The sequence below is a fragment of the Phyllopteryx taeniolatus genome, chromosome 1 (genome assembly GCF_024500385.1).
Source record: "Phyllopteryx taeniolatus isolate TA_2022b chromosome 1, UOR_Ptae_1.2, whole genome shotgun sequence".
Taxonomy (NCBI): Eukaryota; Metazoa; Chordata; class Actinopteri; order Syngnathiformes; family Syngnathidae; genus Phyllopteryx; species Phyllopteryx taeniolatus.
In genome coordinates, this window is record NC_084502.1 from 567,582 (window position 1) to 590,607 (window position 23,026).

At 44.9% G+C, this 23,026-nt stretch overlaps 2 protein-coding genes across 4 annotated transcripts; both read left to right on the forward strand.

The window, feature by feature from the left end:
- Positions 1–8,615: 8,615 nt before the first annotated feature.
- Positions 8,616–13,969, forward strand: aamp (angio-associated, migratory cell protein). 3 transcript variants are annotated; one of them, XM_061774524.1, is made up of 11 exons: positions 8,619–9,103; positions 10,112–10,246; positions 10,326–10,445; positions 10,810–10,949; positions 11,054–11,198; positions 11,650–11,733; positions 12,216–12,331; positions 12,594–12,688; positions 12,876–12,966; positions 13,039–13,193; positions 13,715–13,969. In XM_061774524.1, exons 1-11 carry the CDS (start codon positions 9,013–9,015, stop codon positions 13,788–13,790), a joined length of 1,248 nt encoding a protein of 415 aa, XP_061630508.1. In that variant the 5' UTR covers positions 8,619–9,012; the 3' UTR covers positions 13,791–13,969. The 3 variants fall into 3 exon arrangements, with proteins under 3 accessions (XP_061630677.1, XP_061630587.1, XP_061630508.1); XM_061774693.1 differs by lacking the exon at positions 10,326–10,445 and having other exon boundaries at positions 8,616–9,103; XM_061774603.1 differs by lacking the exon at positions 11,650–11,733 and having other exon boundaries at positions 8,617–9,103.
- A 3,312-nt stretch (positions 13,970–17,281) lies between these two features.
- Positions 17,282–21,919, forward strand: LOC133464928 (G-protein coupled bile acid receptor 1-like). Its single transcript, XM_061767541.1, has 2 exons — positions 17,282–18,062; positions 19,165–21,919. Exon 2 carries the CDS (start codon positions 19,216–19,218, stop codon positions 20,242–20,244), a length of 1,029 nt encoding a protein of 342 aa, XP_061623525.1. The 5' UTR covers positions 17,282–18,062; positions 19,165–19,215; the 3' UTR covers positions 20,245–21,919.
- The last annotated feature ends 1,107 nt before the right edge of the window (positions 21,920–23,026 follow it).

Consider the following 23,026-nt stretch of genomic DNA (forward strand, 5'->3'; position numbering starts at 1 on the left):
CGAGCCCGGTGTTCTTTCGGCGCTGTTTAACGCCACTTCGATCGAGTAGGCTGAGATTGCCCAAGCAACGAGTTTCAGAAAACGTGAGGTCAAACTCAACAAATGATGAACAGAACATTTTTGTAACAGCTGTCAAAATGAAAAGTCCTCAACTTCCTCAGATAAAACAGGTCTCTGGTTGACCTTCTTGGAAATGTCAAGTCGTTATCTAGAAGCTTCCGAATGCTTATACCGGCTGACTGAATCGTTTTCTAACCGTAAGTGGCATAGTAGGCGGACTCGCGAGGAAATCAAACCACACGTCTTTGGTTCTGGCCACATGAAGTCCTCGTAGCATGAGGTCAAATCTTTCAGGACGGGCGCCTGGCCCACCTCAAGGTCATGTAGCAGAATCGGGACCGCTGAATCGTCAGCATGTTTGATTACAGATGATGACTCAAATATACTGCAACAACAGTTAGTATACAGTATGAATAACAAGGGTGACAAGTTTGTTTATATATATATATATATATATATATATATATGTAGGCATGTATTTTCTTTTTTTTTTCAATGATACTACAATCAAATTAGTGTATTGGAAATGATTTTTCGCACCCCCAAGCTACGGTTCGCGAACCCTCAAGTTTGAGGACCGATACCGCTCAGCATCGAACACACCCGCGGCAGCGTTATTATCCGCTCCTTCAGAGTTGATCCGCCCAACTTTTTGATTGGCCGGCCGCGTGAGGCTCCGCGTTTGCCGGCTCGATTGCTGCGATATGCCAAACGGTTTCTGTGTGGAACACATCTTCAGATGTGTGCGCTTCCTTTTCTGACTGAGGCCTTCACGACGCAGCACACGAGCTCAGCGCTCAGGTGCTGTTGACGATATCGAAAGATGACTCCTCGCTAACTTCTGCCATAATCATAAAGTCATCGCAATAAGCATGCATGTCAACTTTCTTTCTTTTCTTTCAGAGGAAAACATTGCAATATCCTCTCGTCTTATTTTTAGCTCAGTCGCAGCTTTCTGCTGCTCGACTTGTATTTATGAATCGAGGTCATTTCTCTTTTGGAACACAACAGAGGTCTGTTGGGATCGCCGTAACCATGGCAACAGAGAATTGTAATTTCTGTACGGCAGCAGAGCATCAGTTATGTAAGGTGGCCGGCCGCGTCTCGTCGGGCTTGAGCGCGCGCTCGAAAGCCGTGAGACCCTCACAGACGCGTTTGAACCTCTTGGGGGGGGGGGGGGGGGGGGGGGGGGGGAAGTGACACCAGAGTTTAGAAGAAACCCTGAACAAAAAATTATTTCATGACCAAGAAGCATTTAGTGGAAACCAATGGGGCTGAAGATCGGTTTTAGGGGGGCTAAGACAATATAACTTTGGCATTAACACTTAATACCTAATTATTTTTGTTTTTTTTGGGGGGGGGGGGGCTTCAGTCGTTTTTAGGGGGAGCTGACAAATCGTTCTTTTTATTTTATAGCACATGTAAGCAGTAAAGCAGGTCCATAAAAGATCATCCTGATCACACATGCTACACAGTGAAGAATTTAATCCAGATTTGGCAAAAAAAAACAAAAAACAGATTAGTGAAAATGGATTGACGAATGGATGGTCAATGGACATCTGGATTGTTACTTGTAAGGGTTCTGAATGATCCGCACTCACATAAAACACACAAGTGTGTCGAGAGCAGTGATGTCAAAACACGGATTAGGCGGTTTTATTTTGCCCAGAGCAGCACATGTGCAATTTCGTGAGCGTCGCGTTCACGTTGCCAAGTGGTTGATGTCACTTCAAGCGTTTTGCATCCAAGGGGATCAACCGACGCCAAAGCATTTGCACCAAAATATCAAACGGGACCCACAAAAATGCCAAATCTCAAGTAACGGGTGCTCTTAAAATAAATCAGGTTTTGGCTCGTGGCTGGAAGAGGAGCAGAAGTGTCAACAGGCGAGCGTCAACTAGCAGGCCGCCACCACATCGCACACATCGCACGCGGGCCGCTAACCCGAGCGCTTGCGACACGCACACGAGTGGCTGTTAGTGGTTGGTGAGGGAAAGCCGTCCTTTCACCCGGCGCGGCCCCGCATGAGTCAGACTCAGGAGGAAGACCTCAGTCTTGCTTTTTCCTGCGCCAATGTAAACACAAAAAGGCAACATCCAATACCAAAGAGTATGGCTAACCACACAGGGATGTATTGAAACCGCAGCCCAAGCTTCAAATATGACCAGTCATGGGAGCATCGCGGGCTTAAACGTGCACTTCAGGTCATCGCCCTGTGCGTATGTGACAAGTATCGGATTTTTTTTCATGTCACTGTGAAAAGTACAATTGCAACTTTTTTCCAAATCTAACCCAGTCCACTTTTGTATGGGGAGATGAATCGGATATTTGTTGCTGTTCTAAACATTTTGAGTCCATTTCATTGTGATGGTATGGGGGGTGTTAATGCCCGTGGCATGGCTAACTTGCACATCTGTGAAGGCACCATTAATGTTGAAAGGTACATACATGTTTTGGAGCGACACGTGCTGCCATCCAAGCGAGGTCTTTTTCAGGGACGTCCCTGACAATGCCAAGCCACATTCTGCACGTGTTACAACATTGTGGCTCGCTAGTATAAAAGTTCGAGTGAAAATGTCTGCAGGCGCATTATGAAGCGCAATATACGACAACGGAGCCCCCGCCGAGACTTGAGCAACTCAAGTTGTACATCAAGCAAGAATGGGAAAGAATTCCACCTACAGGGCTTCAACATTTAGTGTCCTCACCTCCCAAACGCTTCATGAGTGTTGTTAAAAGGATGTAACGCAGTGGTAAACATGCCCCTGGCCCAGCTTTAACAACAACGCGTTGCGGGCATCACTTCAAAATGAAAGAATATTTATTCAGCTTGACCATGAACTATCTTGTCTTTGTAGTGTGTTCAGTTGAATATCGGTTGAAAAGGATTTGCAAATCATTGATTCTGTTTTGATTTACGTTTTACACGACATCCCGACTTCATTGGAATTTGGGTTTGTACTTGTATATTGTATGTGCATAGTTAGGGTGTAAAACATCTGGAAAGTATTTATTTTGTCAATTACTATTTGCAAAAATGGGTTATACGGTATGTATCTGCTCGAACATATGAGTAGGTGTGTTTTTGAGAAGCTATACGACCATAAGGCGCACTTAAAAGTCTTAAATTTTCTCCAAAATGGACGGGGCGCCTTATGTGTGTGCCGAGTTCCAAAATCTGTAAATGCTGTTGTGTGACTTTGATGACTGACTGGGAGCATTTCCTGCCGACACGCTGCTCATATAGAGGAAAGGCGGACGTGACTGAGGACAACATGCGGACGGAAAGGGGGAAGGGTGCGCGTGACAGAGGACGCTAAAGACACGCCCCCAGTAGGTATATAGTTCCGGTATGTGCATCGGTTTGGCTAAGGACCCCAGAAAACGGCACCTACGAAGAGACACGCTTACGAAGCACAGTTTAAACTGCAAGCTATCAGTTACGCGGAGGAACATGGGAATCGAGCAGCCTCGAGAGAATTCAAGATCAACGAATCCACGGTTCGCAAGTGGAGGAAGCAGGAAAACAAGCTCCGCCAAGTCAAAAAGACGAAGCTGAGTTTCCGAGGAAACAAGGCGCGGTGGCCCGAGTCGGAAGACCAACTCGGCCAATGGATTAATGAGCAAAGAACAGCCGGGAGAAGCGTCGCTACGGTCACCATTCGACTGAGGACAATAACGCTTGCCGAAGAAATGAAAATCAAACATTTTCAAGGAGGTCCGTCTCGGTGCTTTCGTTTTATGAAACAGGGCCATCTATCCATCCGGGCAAGGACTACCGCGGCGCAGCAACCTCCGGCGGATTACAAGTAAAAGCTGGCCATCTTCCGCTCCTACTGCAGTAAAAAGATGGCCGACAAACACATCCAGCCCAACCACATCACCGACACGGACGAGGTGCTGCTCACTTTCGACATCCCGGTGAACCACACTGTAGAGAAGAGGGGGACCACGACGGTAGCGATGGGCACGAGAAGTCGGCTTTTACTGTTGTGCTTGGTTGCCATGGTAATGGAAAGAAACTGCCACCTATGGTGATTCTTAAGAGGAAGTCTCTGCCTAAAGAAAAGTTTCCAGCCGAAGTCATCGTTAAGGCCAATCAAAAGGGGCTGGATGGACGAGGAGAAAATGAGAGAGTGGCTGAGACCGGATGGTTTTTCTACGCGTCACCGTCCCTGTTGATCTGTGACTCCATGCGCGCCCTTCTCACAGCCGCTGTGAAAAACCAACTGCAGCAAATGAACTCGGAACTTGCCATCATTCCGGGATCCTTGACGAAGGAACTCCAACCGCTGAACATCGTTGTAAACAGGCCGTTCAAAGTGACGTTGCGAGCGGCGTGGGAGCGACGGATGACAGATGGCGAGCACAGCTTTACTAAGACTGGGAGGCAACGCCGGGCGAGTTAGGCCACCGTATGTGAATGGATTGTGGATGCTCGGGCTAAGGGATCCGCTTTGACCGTTGGCCGAGTTTTCGCGAAAGCCGGCATCATTGCTGAACAGCCCCCCGGCAACGAGACTGACGCCGACAATGACGAGAGGGAACCCGGCGTGTTGGATGGAGAACTTGCCTGCTGTTCATTTCGGATACAGAACATGAGGACTTTGATGGATTTGTGGATGAGGATTGATCCAAAAAATAACGTGAGTACATTGTTAAATACTTTAATAAAGTCGAACTGAACTCAGTTTTGCTCCCGCTGCCTTTTTAAAAACATTGTTTTAGCGTGCACGCATGCTACCGTATGTTTTAAGCTAGCGTATGTTTTACAACATGCCTGCGCCCAATAATGCGGTGCGCCTTATGTGTGCGTTAAATACAGAAATAGGCCCTGCAACCGAGACTGCGCCTTTTAATACGGTGCGCCTTACGGTCGTGAAAATACGGTATGTATATATTGTATGTGAATATGTTTATATGTAGCCAAGTATGTGTATATGTACAGATATATTCAAATGTCTCTGAGTTAAAGATATGTACATGTGGGTTTGTATGCATAATTTAAATTTGAATAAGTTTTGTTCATGTGGTTTTGGACATGTCTGGACTGAATTAAGAAATCAAATCGAAGCAAAATCAGCCTGGAATCTTTTGCAAAATGACTTCAAGCTCGAGGAACCGGTGTCCTTCAATGTTTTTAAATCTAACAGGCAGTTTGTACAGAATGTCGATGTTTTAGCTCGCCGACTTGAACAATTAATTCCTCGATACAGTATGACTCATACATGGTTAACTCCAAAAGGATGTACTTTAGAAATTGTACTTTGCCATTTTTTTGTATGTCTGTAACTTTCTCGGCCAGCTCACTCTTGAAAGAGAGGTTTTTAATCTCAATGTGACCAACCTGGTTAAATGAAAAAAAAAACAAAAAAAACCTCAAAAATCCTTCTGTATGCTAAGGTACTTAAAGGTGTCATCTTTGTCACATTTCACATTAAACCATGTTTGCCGCATTTTCTATGGGTTTAAGTGGAATCATTTGGTCTGAGTAGCTGCAAAACACTCAAAACAACAATTAGCTGCCCCATTATAATTATAAAAAGTAATACATCCTCTCTCATTGCAAATAGTCTCATTCTGAACTATTTCTAGCACTTTGGTCAGTCACTTTATCTTTGAGCGGACTCGATATATTCCGCTTCTTTCGAACATCTTCTGACATACGCTTTATTTATGTGCAATATTGCCCGAAGGAGCTGCTAATCCTTCCATAATTTCTTTGGTAGAATGAAATGTCTCATGACGGTCTAGCTGCTGGTTGAAAGGCTTTTCTGGGAAAAAGAGTGACTAAAACACATGACACCAGAAAAATCAATTACAGGCAGGAGGAACTGGCTTCAAGTGCCGTAACTCAGCATTGACATCAGTTCAAATAATATGCCGCAAACTGCTCTGACAATATGAAATACGTTTAGCTAATGGTAACAGGAGTGGCTGTGCCAGAAAAACAAGAACGACAAAATAAACCCTGCTGCAAGCAGCTCAAATACAATCATTTTTAAAAAGTTCTTGCACCCCACAGATCTATAACTCTTCCACCTGCGTGAAATGTAATTGTAATTACATGTTAAATTTGGATTTCCGAGTTTGTACTTTAATTTTTATTTATTTTTTTAAGCCTTCCAGTGTCAGTGTCACATGACTTGAATTGCTGGATGTTGGATGAATTAAGAATTTTGAGAGCTTTTTTTTCTTAAACTGAATTTGTGGGAGATCTTGAACTTTTCATAGCAATTTGAATTTCTCAAAATGCAATATTTTGATGGTTCAAACAATTCAAATTCAAACTCAGATCGCAAGAAGGTATATTTCCGTATGCGCCCCTCGCTCTTGATAGCAACAGCTAGTAAAAGTTACAAATCAGCCTTATTTTGTCTGATTTTATTGCCAAAGACACATTTGAAATAGTAGCAATTAGGCCTCTGAACATACACTTTTAGCCATTGAGAGGAAGAGAAAAAAAGTGAGGAGAAATAACATCATCGAGCGCATCGCTCGGACCGCGGGCAGACCCGTGCATAATCCGCTCTTCTAGTTTTCATATTTTCAAAAATCTTTCAGCCGTGATAGAGAACAATGAACAGAATAGATGCAGAACCATGCAAATCTCTTTGTCGTGTTATCAGTAAAGGTTTTCTTTTTATGACATGGCTATGTTTGTTCTTGACCAGTTAGCATAGCAGTTTACACAGCTTGAGCAAAAAGTAACATTAGCATTGATATACAACTCTGTTACTGCAAATAGAGTCATACTAAATGTAATATTCAAAGGCTATAATGATATTTAATTTCGAAAGGATTTATTCAGCAATATATTTTGCTCTACGTTTTTTTAGGTACCTGAGCATCTGCATCTGGGTCATTTTCACATAATTTCATCAATAACGGTAAGGACCAAAAACAATAATAATAATAATATTTTTTTTATGCCGCTTTGGGTTTGATATATTATAAATGTCTCCCATGCTGAAAGAGCCACGCTTAAAGTCCAATTTTGAAAAAGTTATGGCTGATTTAAAATTGCAGGCAATCCTCATTGACAGAGCAAATGGTGGTGGCTCATTGAAATACACTTCTCACATAATGCTAAAGATATAAATGGCTTCCTGAATATGGAACATATCGATTCACATCTGACATTCTATTTTGCTGTCTGCTATTGTGCAAATGCAGAATGGCTGCCTCATCCTGCCACTGCCGCTCACAGATCCATCTGGTGTATTGCAACAACATCACAAGGCCGTCTCCAGTGGCAATTTGGAGGCAAAAGACAGCTTCATTGAGGCAAAAGACAACGAAAGACAGCTTCATTGAGGCGAAAGATAGCGAAAGATAGGGAAAGATAGTGAAAGACAGCTTCATTGAGGCGAAAGATAGCGAAAGATAGCGAAAGACAGCTTCATTGAGGCGAAAGATAGCGAAGGATAGCGAAAGACAGCTTCATTGAGGCGAAAGATAGCGAAAGATAGCGAAAGATAGCGAAAGATAGCGAAAGACAGCTTCATTGAGGCGAAAGATAGCGAAAGATAGCGAAAGACAGCTTCATTGAGGCGAAAGATAGCGAAAGATAGCGAAAGACCGCTTCATTGAGGCGAAAGATAGCAAAAGATAGCGAAAGACAGCTTAATTGAGGCGAAAGATAGCGAAAGATAGCAAAAGATAGCGAAAGATAGCAAAAGACCGCTTAATTGAGGCGAAAGATAGCAAAAGATAGCGAAAGACAGCTTCATGGAGGCAAAAGATAGCAAAAGATAGCGAAAGATAGCGAAAGACAGCTTCATTGAGGCGAAAGATAGCGAAAGATAGCAAAAGATAGCGAAAGATAGCAAAAGATAGCGAAAGATAGCGAAAGATAGCAAAAGATAGCGAAAGATAGCAAAAGATAGCGAAAGACAGCTTCATTGAGGCGAAAGATAGCGAAAGACAGTTTAATTAAGGTGAAAGACAGCTTCATTGAGGCAAAAGATAGCGAAAGACAACGAAAGACAGCTTAATTGAGGCGAAAGATAGCGAAAGATAGCGAAAGATAGCGAAAGACAGCTTCATTGAGTCGAAAGACAACGAAAGACAGCTTGATTGAGGCAAAATATAGCGAATGACAACTTCATTGGCGCGACCGACAAAGGCCGTACTTGTTCAAGTACAATTAAGGAATTCTTCCGACACAAAGATGCATTTATGTTGCTTTTCATGGAAAAGGGAAATAAAGCAATAGTAGATCCTAATATTCCGATATCCCCAACAACGTAACGATCATCTTCAGAAAACATGATAACGGTCAAGACATTTTGGGAAAAAAATATTACTTTCAAAATATGTTTTCTTACAAACAATAATGACCTTTCGATGGATAACTTCCGAACATTGAAATACTCATATCAGTCAAATTAATACATTTTCAAAAAGAAATTCAGTGGGCAATGTGTGCCGTTATTGATGAATTGATATGAAAATGACTTTTTGGGTTGTGACATTGTTGATACTGCTGCCATCTGGTGGATGTGGCTGCTATGCCATGGCACCGACGCTCCGTTTATTATGTCATCATCCTGCGCCCGTTTCGGATTGATGGAAGAAAATAACCCGAATTTGTTTTTACAGGCAGTTCCTTTTTAAACGAATGAAACACTCGGCAATTTTAGGATCGTGTTTATTTCAACCCGAACGGCGACGTTTACTCGTAAATGAACAAGCAAACAAAGGTGGATTTGGAACGTGCGAGCGCTGCCAAAGTTGAGACTGAGGACCTGACGTACCCTGGCAGAGAACATTCAGGGCCAGAGTCTTGGCTGTAGTCGAAGCAACGTGGGAAGAACATTGAGCCAATCGTGTTGTTTTTGACATGCGGCTCGCCGTAATCTGTTTTTCCTCAACGCCATAAGGGTGCAAATAGAATCCGGTCTGAGGTAACACACTGCAAAAGGTGGCTCGCCGGTTGTCGCTAACAGCATGGCGAACGCGGAGCCAAATTCGCTGGAACTTCACGGAGACGAAGAAATCATTGAAGTCATCGACCTGAACGACACTGAAGACGATCCGGGTACGTTGAAAATCATCTTCAACTCATTAATATGACATTGTTGAGCGCCCATGTTTGGATTCCACATTCGGCCGTAGTCTCTTTGACCCGATTTGTTATCTATATTTACCAATATAGATTTGGATTCCTTCATGTTTTTGTATTCTTTCAATAATCTGCCAAATTTTTAGTTTCCTCTTATATTACCACTGCAACAGTTAATCGATTAATCGATAACTATTAATAAGCGTTTGGAGTCCTCGTTTCACCTAAAATAGTCCCAATCCTCTGATTTCTGCGTCTCAACAGTAAATATGCTCAGATTTATGTCCCCCATGAAAGCAGACATATTTGCTTCGTCAAAATAAGACGTTTGAAAAAATCTAAATTACTTTGGCAAACAACGACCAACATTTTTTGCCAAGTTTGTGAAATGTTACAGACCAAACCAGAAACGGAATCATCATCATCAATTTATGTTCGTTCATTTTCTTCACTTTGAAATATGTCCTATTTTAAGAAATCCAAATGTTTTTACATTCCATTCATTGATTAATCAAAAAATGATTGACAGTTTAATTGACTTTTAAAATAATTGATAGTTGTAGCCCTAATTACCAATACAGGTTTAACAATCAGCAGCACGTTGTCTAAGTGGTTGGCGTGTCTGCCTCACACTTCCGAGGTTTGGGGTTCAAATCTCCCGTGTGGCGTTTGCATGTTTTCCCCGAGCACTGTGGCATCACAAAACATGCAAGTTAGCTTCTTTGTAAACCTTAAAGCTCCTGTATTTTGCCAAACCAACTTTTTCCAATATTTGGGATGTAATATTGTAAACGTGAAATATGAATTCAAATGGTCCACGCATTCCTGAGTTACAGACTCATTTGCATTCCAAGAGCTTATCGACGTCACTAAGCGAAGATCAGCTAGTATGGGGTCCAGCTGACCTGCGACCCTAATGACGATAAGTCCTCTCACAAATGCATGAGTTTGAGATTTATCAATCAGTTTGGCTTGTACTCGCAGATAACTTGGCTGACGACTTGGAGGACATCGACTTTGAGGAGGCTGCCGCCGACGACAAAGGCTGGGAGACGGACGACGAGATGGAAGCGCAGGTGGAGCGGGACGATAGCGAGCTGACCTTCTCCAAACACACCGGTCAGTACTAGCGGCAGCGTGCTCGTGCGCCGCCATCAAGGCGCGAGTCGGCATTTCTTTTTTTTCCGTCTCCGCTCAGGCTCTGTGTTTTGCGTGAGCTTGGACCCGGCCACCAACAGCTTGGCGGTGACCGGAGGCGAAGACGACAGGGCGTACGTGTGGAGGGTGAGCGATGGCCACGTGGTCTTGGAGTGCACAGGTGACCCTCCTCAAGCGCAATTGCAAACGCATTGTCACTCTTGAATATAATCAGCCCCCCTTTATTGTGGGGGATATTTCCCACACTCATGATGGAAATCCACATAGAAAGTTTGACCCAATGCCAAACACATTTGAAGTTAGTCAAAACTAGAGTTCCAAAGGGGTGGAACATTTCTGGTAAATTTACGGAACGTTTCGAGGAAACTAACTGGGATAGTTGAAAAAGTAGCATATATATGGTTTCAAAGTGGTAGCGGCCCCCTAACTTCAATGTAGCCGGCGACCAAAATGAGTTTGACATGAACGCGCCGTGCTGCGACCGGACCACTTGGCGAGGCCTTTCCGTTCTTCGTCCTGCGCAGGTCACAAGGACTCGGTCACGTGTGCCGCGTTCAGCCACGACTCCTCGCTTGTGGCTTCGGGCGACATGAGCGGCCTGATTAAAGTCTGGAAAGTGGAGACCAAAGAGGAGATCTGGTCTTTCGAAGTCGGCGATCTGGAGGTAAAACGCATTTGTTTTGACTCCTATATTTTGGGAGTTTGTGATCATGTAAACAAAACAAAATCTGCAATGGAATATTTGTTTTTGGTGGCGGCTCCCCTCAGTGGTTGGAGTGGCATCCGTGCGCTCCGGTGCTCCTGGCGGGAACGGACGACGGCAACGTGTGGATGTGGAAGATCCCCGGCGGAGACTGTAAAACCTTCCAGAGTTCTGCGTGCCAGGCCACCAGTGGCAAAGTCCTTCCTGACGGTAGGCCGCAGAGTCCCACACCAAGGAGACGCATATCGTATCTCAAATCTCCTTCCCCCATTGAAATTAATGGAAATGCAATTTATCCGTTCCAGCCGCCCAAAGCACCAACAAAACCTTTTTTTTTTTTTTAATAAGACAAATGGGCTTAGAGACTGTAGAGACCCGGCATTTGTTTACTTTATAAAAACATTCAGTCCTAACATAATTGAATGGAACTTTATGAATTCAAGAGTTTGTGCATCATGATTTCAGATTTTCATTCATCGCGCTGCTCGTTTTGCTGTTGCGTGCCTTGTCCACCAGGTGGCACTCTAATGCAATGGACACCCGCAACAAGGACCGGGACCTTCGTGACGCCCATTATTATTGCACTGTCAAAGAAGGAATTGTTTTTGAACCCAAAGAATTCTTCAACGAGCAGGGATAAACTGCCGTGCTTTGTCCTCAGGTAAACGCGCTGCGGTGGGTTACGAGGACGGAAGCGTGCGCTTGTGGGATTTGAAGCAGGGCAACACCATCCATCACATTAAAGGCCAGTTCAAGCCTTTGTTATTTCAACACATTTCGAGAAGAATTAAAGCAATGAGATCGTGTGGGACGTCGAGGGTTAAAAACACTCCGAGATACGCTGGTCGACTTTCCATTTGTTTGAATTTGGAATCAAATGTTTCCACCGTCAAACCTTTTTTGTTAAGTGTACAGGCAATGCTTTAAGTATCATTTCAAAAATGTTACACCTGTGTGAAAATAGGAAAAAATTGATCATGAACAATTGTGGAGTCACCCTTTGATTTCATACGCATGAATCATTAAGTGCAGAGTTAGAATCATAACACACTTTTTACGAATACAGTCTATGCCTCGTTTTTTACTTGTGCCTACTACACTACTGTATTTGAATGTTGCTCATTATTCATTTGGCAATTATTCTTTTAGGTGCTACTTAGTGTAAAACATCTGGAGAACCACTGCTGTACAATATTTGAATCATCTCCATGTTCCAAAAAAAAAAAGGTCAGGATGGTCACCAGGGGGCGCTGACGTGCCTCGCATGCAACCAGGACGGCTCTCTGGTACTGACTGGCTCGGTGGACGGTTGTGCCAAGCTCATCAACACGGCTACCGGCAAGGTAGGTTGCCATGGCAACACAACTGGAACGGAAGGGCCACACTTTCAAGCTTTCTGCGTCTGCATATCTCCCAGGAAGTGTTGAGAACTGAACTCAATTTTTCCAAAGTTCTCCGTCTAAGCTGAAAATGTATCATTGTATGTAATTGCTAGTAGCAATTCATTTTCAACTTTGTACTTAAGTATTTCAGATTCTGTACTTTTTTTTTTTTTTGGGAAGTGAGACCTAATAGCGATTCCTTTTCCCCCACGTGCGGTATCAGGTGGTGGGCGTGTTCTCTTCGTACGGCGGTAAAGCCAAAGCGTCGGAAGAGCAGGACGACTCCAACTCGGTGGAATCGGTCGGATTCTGCAACACGTACGTTGCCTCGCCGCCTTCAGTTTGGTTTGCGGCAAATTCAAGACTCACCGTGGATCAAGTGTGACAGGACGGCGCTGAAATTCAATTTTCAGTCGCGTGTATGAGAACATTTCAGGATTGTGCGAGATGTAACGGTGACTTCTGGAACCTTCAAATAACGTGAACGTTCTCGTGGCTCGTGCAGCCTTCCGCTCGCGGCTGTGGCGTACCTGGACGGCACCTTGGCCATTTACGATCTCTCCACGCGGGTCCTGCGACACAGCTGCCAACACGAGGTTTGCATTTTCCCTTTTGGGACCCGGAGTGGGAAAGTCGGCCTCAAATCCCTTCCCGCTGGCTTCTTGCAGGCCGGCGTCGTTCACCTACAGTGGGAGGAGTCTTCTTCGTTGCTGTCCACCTGCAGTTTGGACGGAGCGCTGCGCCAATGGGACGCTCGCTCCGGCAACATGGTGTCCGAGTACCGAGGTCACGCTGCGGAGATCTATGACTTCACAATGAACAGGTAAAGGCTTCTTTTTACTCGCGCTGTCCTGCCCTCGAGTATAAAGGCAAAGTCCCGCGCAGTTTTGAAAACGTAATGCAGTTCCCCTCCAAGTCTGGGGGTGTCGCTGCGGCACCACACGGTGGACTTTCTCCTGCATTTTGTGGCCGTGTCCGGTAGCCGTTTTTACTTTCCTTTCCGGAACAAAGCAACAGCAATGGCGACCGTGGAACTGAGTCTGCTAGAACAAACGGACCTCGATGACCAGGCGATGCGTTTAATTCTGCTGCAAAATCGATGGAGAAGGCGGCAGCGGCGAACCGAGGGGCACGCCGAGTACGTCATCACAGCACGCGACTAAAATGGGAGATGATCTCCGCGCCGTTCGACGCGCAGCAACAATTTTTGCCGTGTGCGCGTCAAGCTACGCAGAGGGGCGGCGCGGGCCAATCCGTCGGTCACGCGATGCAATGCGGCCTTTGACCTCATCCGTCTTTCCGGCAGACTTTGCTTCAGCTTGACCGTCTTCATCTCTCCTGCAGGGAAGCGACAGTGGCGGTCACGTCTTCGGGAGACAACCGCGCCAAAGTCTTCTGCCTGCAAAGGCCCGACCGATAAAAAGGAGAAACGAAGAGAGAAATCGGAACGGGATTTCATCGTGAAATGATCCAATTCACAGAAGGCTGCATTCTGTCTCTGTCAGCCTTTTTTATGGTCCGTGTTCTGACCCGTGTCACCTTCAATGTAAATAGGAAAGGAAAAAAAAATATACTCAAATACATTTTACTCCAGCTCTGCGTTTGTGTTGTGATTCTTTTGAAACAGTCGTGTCAAGATACATGACCCTACGAACTTCTTTGGGTCCGGGGACAATTTACGGGGGGGGGGGGGGGAGAAATGTTTTCCGTGGACCCCCTCATAATTCTAACAAGAATTAAACATAACTATCACATGCAACGCAAACTACCACAGGAATTCAAAACTGCCTATTGTGAGGTGAAAAGTCAGACTGATGCAATTCAACTTTTTTTTTTTTTTTTTTTTTTTTGCCAAACCCTGGCATTTGAACGGGGTGCGTAGACTTTTGGGAACCGTGACACCCTCGTCGAGAAGCGCTGTCCTTTAACCTCAGTGATTTCTCGCGGTATCGCCGCTGGTTTGTTCTCTCGAACGTTTTATCAGATGAGAATTAATGGCTGCGGAGTCATTAAGGGAGACAAGAAGACTCCCGAAGAAAGTGGATGCTCTTCAAAGTACACTTTAATGTCATCAGGGAGAAAATAGTCCTCTGAGGGAAAAGTCGTGCGCTCAACCAATTTGATAGGTCGGCGCAACTTAAGCGGAAGGAGGCTTGAGTTGAAGATTTCAAGATGGTTATCAAGTCCAATCGAGTAGCACGCATCTCCCCGGCTGGCCGGGTCCTAATCGAATCAGAACTGATCGTAAACATTGTCTTTTCTTTTCCTTTTTTTTTTCCTTCGTCTCAACGAGTCTGCCTGGCTGGCACCAAAAACTGCGCCGAGGCCCGGCAAGCAGAATTGTATCCCATTTGGGAAAGTGGCGGTCGTGTCCTCTGGGTTGTCACCACATTTAAACATAAGCACAAAAACATTTGGTTGATATTATTCCTCGGTCGAGATCCACCGTAGTTTCTTCGTGTGCCCTCGTTCTTTCTCATTCGACATTCCAAACAGCCTCAGCATATAGCGGCCATGTGCAATTTTGGAAGAAATCGCATTCTCCAGTTGACGAAGTATTCCAACGTTTGTCCAAGACTCAAACCACATTTACGTCGATTGTTTCTTGTAGGTTCGCCAGCCTCGGATGTGAGGAAGTGCTCCTTCCTCACAGCTCCGCTTTTTGGGCCCCGAGCTCATCGTCGTGAGCGCGAAGCCTGACCTCTTCAATAAGGGTGTGCGGTCGTCACGGCGCCCCTCCTTTTCAAATCCTCAATTCATTTGGTTGATGTGGAGAAGCTGGAGAACGCGCCCGTGCATAATTGTCGTGAGGCCCCGCGCGGCGTCTTCGCACATGCGTCCGGGCTCGGGGAACGTCGCGTTTCAGGGAATCATCTGAGAGGTGCCGGGCGGGCGACCAAACTGCCACGGAAAGACTGTTTGGTAAACAAAGCGGGCCTCCAATGACTTTCCATCAGAAGCTGTGTTTAGATATGAGGCGCGCTTGACAGCTGTTGTGAATTCAAACATACCCCGTGTGTGTGCGTGCGCGCGTGTGTGCGAACCGTGACAGATTTGAGTTACAGAGGGAGAGAGTTGTTGGCGTATTCCACCTCAGCCAAGTGCTTGGTGACCCGCTCCAGAGGACCTTTTGCCACTCCCCGCTTGTTTCGAGATCATTTTCAAATGGGGAAGACGACAACTCATTCTGAAGCTTTCGGCATCGTCACGGAGATGAAGGAGCCCACGCGCGTCGGCCACTGCAAATGCTCACCGTACGCGTGCACTCTGGAGTGAAAGCGCTCACACGTGGAAAGCCAACCTCAACGAACGGGCCCGTGCCTGTCTGGTGTTGGGCCTAGTCCTGCCTCCTGAAGCTTCGGTCAGTCCGAGGTCTGCGGCCTTCATCTGAGGAGTTCGACGCCATTCGGCGTTCTCTGAACTCCTCTTTAACTGTGCACCCTTCACAGCTCTCGTAGGAGTTATGACCGTTGGTGGGCTTCAAGTATGCCCCGGCGGGAGCGTCACGCGCTCCTTCTTCGGTGTTTACAGAACACATTTGGCCAATAGACTCGATTCCCTTCTCTTTCAGCTGTCTGCAACTCTGACAAAAAACAATCAAATCTTTGAAATACTCCTCGATGGGGTTAGGTTTGTTTTCTCACCAGTGAAATTTGCAGCTATAAATAGATCAACATGGCCAAAGTTGGCTCGGAGACATTTGGCCAGAACAGCAGAGCGCTGCTTTGAAGAAGATGTTCATGCTAAGATCAGAGCTGCCAACCGATAAAGTCGCACTTCCAGAACAATTTGTCCAAATTGGTCTGAATTTCCATATTTTGTAAGAAGTATCTTAAGTATCCGACAAATACTTCTGAATATGAATATACTTTTAACCTGCCCACGTTCTGAAGTGACGTACTAATTCATTTCCGGTTCAGATGCTGCGTCCTGTGTGGACGTGTATTGTTTTATTGAACATTTGTACTGTTTCGAAGGACATGCTTCATTCCCGTGAATCGGGCATTCACTAAATATATAACGAATAAGATACTGACAAATGCAACGAGACGTTAGAGGAGCTGAATGCTTTAATCAGCATTGCGTCATCTCTTCTCGTGGTGACTTGGGTGAAAATGACTTTTTTTTTCCCATCTTCTGAGTTATAATCATTGCCCACATCCGAGTTTGAATCACTGATAAATGCATTTCCTGGCAGATCGTCAGCTGGCCTCTTTCGTATATTGTCATAAACCATGTATGAGTCATGCTGTATCGAGGAATTCATTGTTCATGTAGCCGAGGTATCGAAACTGCTTTCAATTCTTTCATTTTCGATTTAAAAACCTTGAAGGACACCAGTTCCTCGAGCTTCAAGTCTTCTGCAACAGATTCCAGGCGGACGGTCATTTGATTTCATTTCATTTTTTTAATTCAGTCCAGACTTTTTCCAAAAGCTCATGAACAAAACTTCTTAAAATGATAAATACAAACCTACATCAACACATCTTTAACCCAAAGAGATTTGGATATATTTGTACAAAGCCACAAATCAACAACAGCCAGAAACGCAGCCGGCCAGCTTCTCTGGGCCCAAGCTCATCTGAGATAGACCGCAGACGCAAAGCGGAAAAGTGTGACGTGGTCTGACGAGTCCACATTTCAAATTGTTTTGGGACGTGGTTGAAAAGGATTTGCAAATCGTTGTATTCTGCATTTAGTTCCATTTTACACAACGACCCAACTTCATTGGTACTCGAGTTTGTAGTTGAGTACAGTTTAGAGCACAGGTGTCAAACTGGTGGCCCGGGGGCCAGATCTGGCCCACCACATCATTTTAGGTGGCCCGTGAAAGCAAATCAAAATTGCTAATTGTGTTCTATTGTAATAACATTGAGATATTGCAAGCTTTTTATTTTTTGTTACCAACCCCCCTTTTGAAAAGAAATGTACTAGTTGAATTTTTTTTTATAGGCTGGTTTTAAAGGTATTTATTCATCAATTTGTCATGTAATTATATGAGGTGATAATTCCTTTATATGGGTTCACAGTCATGACGGCCCTCAGAGGGAAGCCATAATTACGATGTGGCCCGTAACAAAAATGAGATTGACACGCTGGTTTAGAGGCTGTACTTTTGTACTTTTACTTTGTCATGGCGTTGACTTATCAGTCTTTTTTTTTTTGCACAAGTATCTGTATTGCGAACTTACTACATAAGTACAGACTCGTGTGAGTATGTACGTTTTCCACCTGTGTTTGGTTCACTGTGGTCCTTCCTTCCAGTCATCCGGCCAACGTATCACATGTTCTTCTGGCGTACATCGACCTGTAACTTTGTTTCCCGACTTGAGAATGTGTTCCAGAAACTGGCTGCTGACCAACGTTGACCAGGAATCTTATTGTGAAAGGAACTCATTTACATGCTGGATAGGAGGGGGAACGAGACGCAAGGGGCTGAGAGACCAAGTCAGTGGGTCAGCAGCGTGCTGCCTCTCCCCCCATGAGTTGCGGACCTCCTTTTTACGGCGTGCGGACAGACGGACCGGACAGACGCCCCAGCGACTCCCCCTGCCTGCGGTGGTGTCTTCTGACGTTTCCAGAAACTGGGATCCGCTGAAGGGATTCAAAAGGAGGCAGCAATGATCATCTGACCGCGGATGTCAAGGATGACCAGCTGAATTGATCAGACCGGACAGATCCTCACTGAAAGGTAAACCCACCCGATTTGAATAACTTGGTTTTGTTTCAAACAGTTCAATGTCGCATATATATATATATATATATATATATATATATATATATATATATATATATATATATATACCTGTTGCAGCTTTAACATTAGTGACAAGTGCGAATAGACCGGTGTGATCCAGGATGCCATATAGCACATCGACATGTGTCATATGGAAGCGTGGTTTTATAGGAAGATTCCGCAAACATCATAAACTGTAGCTTGAATTTCCAAGAACTGTCAGGATCTTATTTGATTGCGTGCGTGTGTTGAGTGACGTCTCCAAACACTTTCATAAGCGCTGACCTACATTTACAACCTCAATTTGAATATTTGTTCCATGAAATTGCTTTAGTTTATTCCCCACAGTCATTTCGTAGCCTTTCTCTTGGCTGTACCGCTTCCAGTGCGCGCATGTCGAGCGAAGTGACACGGAAGTACTTGGAGGAAAGCTTGTTCGAACTCTAAAATTGGGGCCTCCATGTCACCTTTAGCATACTGTAGGTTACTCGTCCTGAGCGGTCTGAGTAAGGAAAGGTGGTTGAGGAGGCGCTCTGTGAGCAATGGGACTGTTTCTTTGACCAATTAGATTCGCCTCACAATAACATTTTTCCATCATCTGATCGGTCGGTCGCAGCAAAACTAACGAGTCTGTTTCGATCCCCACACGTTAATACATTTAATAACCAACATCTCTATTAAGTATTTTATTCCCGTCTTTAATATTTTGTCACGTTCATAGATAAATATAGATTCTGAACTGCTCCATATGTTGTTTCTGTACGGTATCGGAAGTCTCTGTAATTGCGACGTGATCGCGGTGGTGGTTTAAGTCGGGTAAGTCCCCGCTGAAGGCCCAAGTACCAAATGTATGGCCCGGACGGCTAAAACTGTCCGTAGGCATTAATGTTTGTCTGTCTCTGGGACCGCTAATGAGTCCGGGGTCAATAAGACCACCTCCCCCAAGTCAGCTGGGTAAGGCTTCATCTTCCCTGTGACCGCAAACGGGATAAGCAGAATCAAAAAGAGAAGACATTTCCATTTCAGACTAAAGCTGTGCGATTTGGGCGTCCCACAGGGTCAGCGCAACATCGGCGCGAGCGGAGCCGCTCTGTTGGTTTCCTCCGTGATGGACTACGGCGACGCCGGCGCTCAGGTCAGCCAGGAACAGCTCATCTACGCCATCACGGTCCCGCTGTCCGCCTCCATCATCCTGGCCAACCTGGTCATCATCTTGGGCATCTTGTGCAACCGCAAGCTCCACAACACGCCCAACTACTTCTTCCTGAGCCTGCTCGTGGCCGACCTGTGCACGGGCGTGGCGCTCCCTTTCATACCGCTGATGGGACTCAACCGCGAGTTGAGCTTCAGCTCTTGCCTGGTGGCGCACATTTTCCCAAACTTTCTCTTCCTGGCGTTTCTTCTCAACTTGGTGATAGTCCACTACGAGCGTTACGTTTGTATCGTGGAGCCCCTGCGCTACAGCAACTTGTGGATGCATCGAAGTTTCCCCCTGGCGTTGCTGTCGGTGTGGGCGCCCCCGCTTCTGTACGCGTCCCTGCCCGCTTTCGGTTGGAACAACTGGACCGGCCCGGATTGGACCGGCTGTTGCGCACGTGGCCAAAAGTTGTCAAATTGTTCGGCCAACGTCACCGTGTGCTGCTCGTACAGACGCGTGTTCCCCAACGCCTTCATCTACCTGGAGGTCTACGGGCTGGTCCTGCCCGCCATCCTCACCGTCGCCGCCATGATGGGCCACGTCCTGTGGATCACGCGGGGGCAACTGAAAGACATCTGCCGTCTCCATCGTTCGGTGGAGCGCGGCCGGGCCTCGGACCGCGAGCAGCGGCTGAACGTGCGCTACGCTCGCTGCGTGGTGGCCGTGTCTCTGACCTTCCTGGCGTGCTGGGTTCCCTACCTCATCTACATGCACGTGTGCGTCGCCTTCTTGATCAGCGACACCAAGTGGAACGCCAGCACGCACGTCGTGCTCTCGTGCACCGGCATCGGGGGCATGGCCGTGGTGCCGCTGGTGTTGGGCCTCGCCAACAGGCAGTACACGGAACCGGCGTACAAGCTGCACCGGAAACTTCGGGACAGGCTGAGGCAGAGGATGCGGACGGCGGCCGAGTCCGCGGTCAGGGAAGATGTCGAGTAGCTTTTGTTCATTACAGCTGTAGAAAAAAAAAAGTCTATTTATCAAAGTATTTGGTTTTAGGATCAAAACAATTGAAGAGTTCAAATGCAAAAGCAGAAATCTCCATTTTTTTGTATTTTTTTTTGCTGAGTAAAATTAGTCGTTTTTTTTTTTTTTATTTCTGATTTCAAGGAGGTTCACTTGAGGGGAAAAAAAAAAAAAGCTCTCTCATTTCATCACAAAACTCCAAGAAACTAACTTTCAAAATGTCAACATTTTCACATACCTAAAAAAAAATATCACATTTGTATGAGTTGCGTGTACAACTACCAACTTTTGAACGAAGGACCCTTGACCTCATCTTAAATGAAATTGTGCAGCCAGTCAGTCGTCTTGTTGGTTGTTGCTGTCGTCAAGATCGCGTGAACCCACTTGATCGTGACCAACTTTGGCGGCGAGACTGTGGAGCTGATCGCTAACGCTTATCTCCACAATTCCATGAGTTTCATGACATCATCTCTCTTGATGTTTCACGTACGCAGAACTTATCGGTTTTTCATCTGAGTTGTTTGGTTTTGCAGCATTAGGAACCCGCGACGTGGAACGATGCAGCGATCGGCCAATTAAAAGCTCTGATATGATTGTGATGTATGATGTCTTTTTTTAAACAAAATTTGTTTCCTTCCCCCCAAGGCATCTTTTCCCCAGTAAAAGGTCTTATAGTATAAGATTAAAGTCGGGTTTTTCACATTCATGTTAAAATGTGAGGTTCTTCCCACATTAAAACTAATATAATATGACTTTAGCTGGGAAAAATATAACTTTGTTCTTGTAAGATTACAAGTTTTTATCCCGACAAAATATGAATTGAACATAATATTACATTTTTTTTTTCTCACAAAAATAGGCAACTTTTTAATTCCTACGGCATTCAGGGCTCCACATGCCCGTTTCTTTTGATTGGCGTTACGATTACGAGAAATGTCTCCCCTGTAAGGGTTCCTTGGACCAAAAACGTTTGCAAACCGTTGCTGTACATTTTTGGATGCTTTTCAATGACGAGACTAAGTATGTTGCAGAGTTGTTGTTGTTTTTTTGTTTTTTTTGCAAACACTGACCTACTAGTAGTATTAGTAGTAGTAGTAGTAGTAGTAGTACAGCTTGGACTGGTTGCCAATGAATGGCAGAGCAATTTCGAATGGGGCATTGTTACATTTCACGTAGGAAAACTGTGCTCAGAAGGACAATTAGTCCTCACCTAATGTAGTTGAAGCTCTGAAGTCCTGTTATTTTGGCTGCACTTGAAATGATTGTAACCAGTTTCTGTCTACCTCCTGCCTGCAGTGTTTACTCCTACTTTCCCCCAGAAGTGTTTATCTATGTACTGGTATGCAAGCTGAGGAGGAGAGAGGGATGCAGTCCCTCAGGAGTCCAATTCATCTACAGTAGGAAGACACAAGGAATAACATTGGCCTGAGTTCCATGAAGACATGTATGAAGAAGCCCACGGTTAAATCAATAAAAAAAAAAAGGCTCATCTTAACTAGAATAAAAAAATGTTACCCTCACATACTGCTCAAATGTCACAATAAGGACTGCAAACGTGTGCTTTGTCAAAAGAAATCTGCATTCAATGAAAAAGATGTTTGGATCCAAAAGCAAAGGAAATTAGATGTTCAAATAAATGTGAAATATACTCCATGTCTTGTTATGTGTTTTCCTCAGTGAAAATGGGTTTTTAACTGCGTACCACGTGGGCGGAAAGATGACAGAGCGCAAAGATGGAGCGAGGAGGAAGAGCAGACGTTCATCAAATTAGTGGCAAACGATGTCCGCAATGATGCTCGGCGTGAGGGGAGCCGGCACGGCCTCGTGGATCCTCCTGCGTGTTCGGTCCGTGTACAAATATGTTTTCCGCACGGGAATAACACATGATGTCACCAAGACGAAGAAGCGAAAGGGAACATTTAAGACGGAGTGCCAACCTTCAGAATCAGAATCAGAATCAGAATCCTCTTTATTTGCCAAGTATGTCCAAAAAACACACAAGGAATTTGTCTCCGGTAGTTGGAGCCGCTCTCGTCCGACAACAGACGGTCGATTGACAGAGAACACTCTGGAGACACAAAGACATTAAAAAAAAAAAAAAAAAAAAACAGTCACTGAGTCACTTTAACGACCGCTCAGCAACTACAGATGAAGAAATACTGATAGGACATTTCGAATATATATATATATATATATATATTTATGTATTTATTTATGTGCATGTTTTTTTGTCATTATCATTCACTAATTTTGCATTTTTATGTATATATATTATTTTTTATTTTTTTTTAAAATTATTATTTAGATGTGTGACGGACCAAATTATTCCGTCAGAATATTTTTCTTGCAGTAAAGTTGGGTCCAGTGATTAAAAATAAAAAAATGGAATTCTCCGTTGAACTATGCAAGCTCATTTTTTTCCCCTCTACATTGTGCCAAATTATCAAAGCAGGTATTGTATAAAATTCATAGTAAAATGTCAGTCAGTACTTTAAAACAAACTTTTATTTAAGTTCAGGAGTTGTATGAGTCCATAGAAAAAGTCTCCGTACTTGTATTGTCGTGTGAATTTGCGGTAACGAATCTTTTCAATCAGCCTCAGGAACTTTGAGTTCCTGTCATTGAGTGTCGTCCTTCTCCTTGAACTCGGGCGCACGAGCGGCCGCTGTCATCTCTGCCTGTGGACATGGTGAGGCGCTGAGCTGGATGCACCCGAGCTCACCTGCGGCTCACCTTTTAAACCCGAGGACCTCCA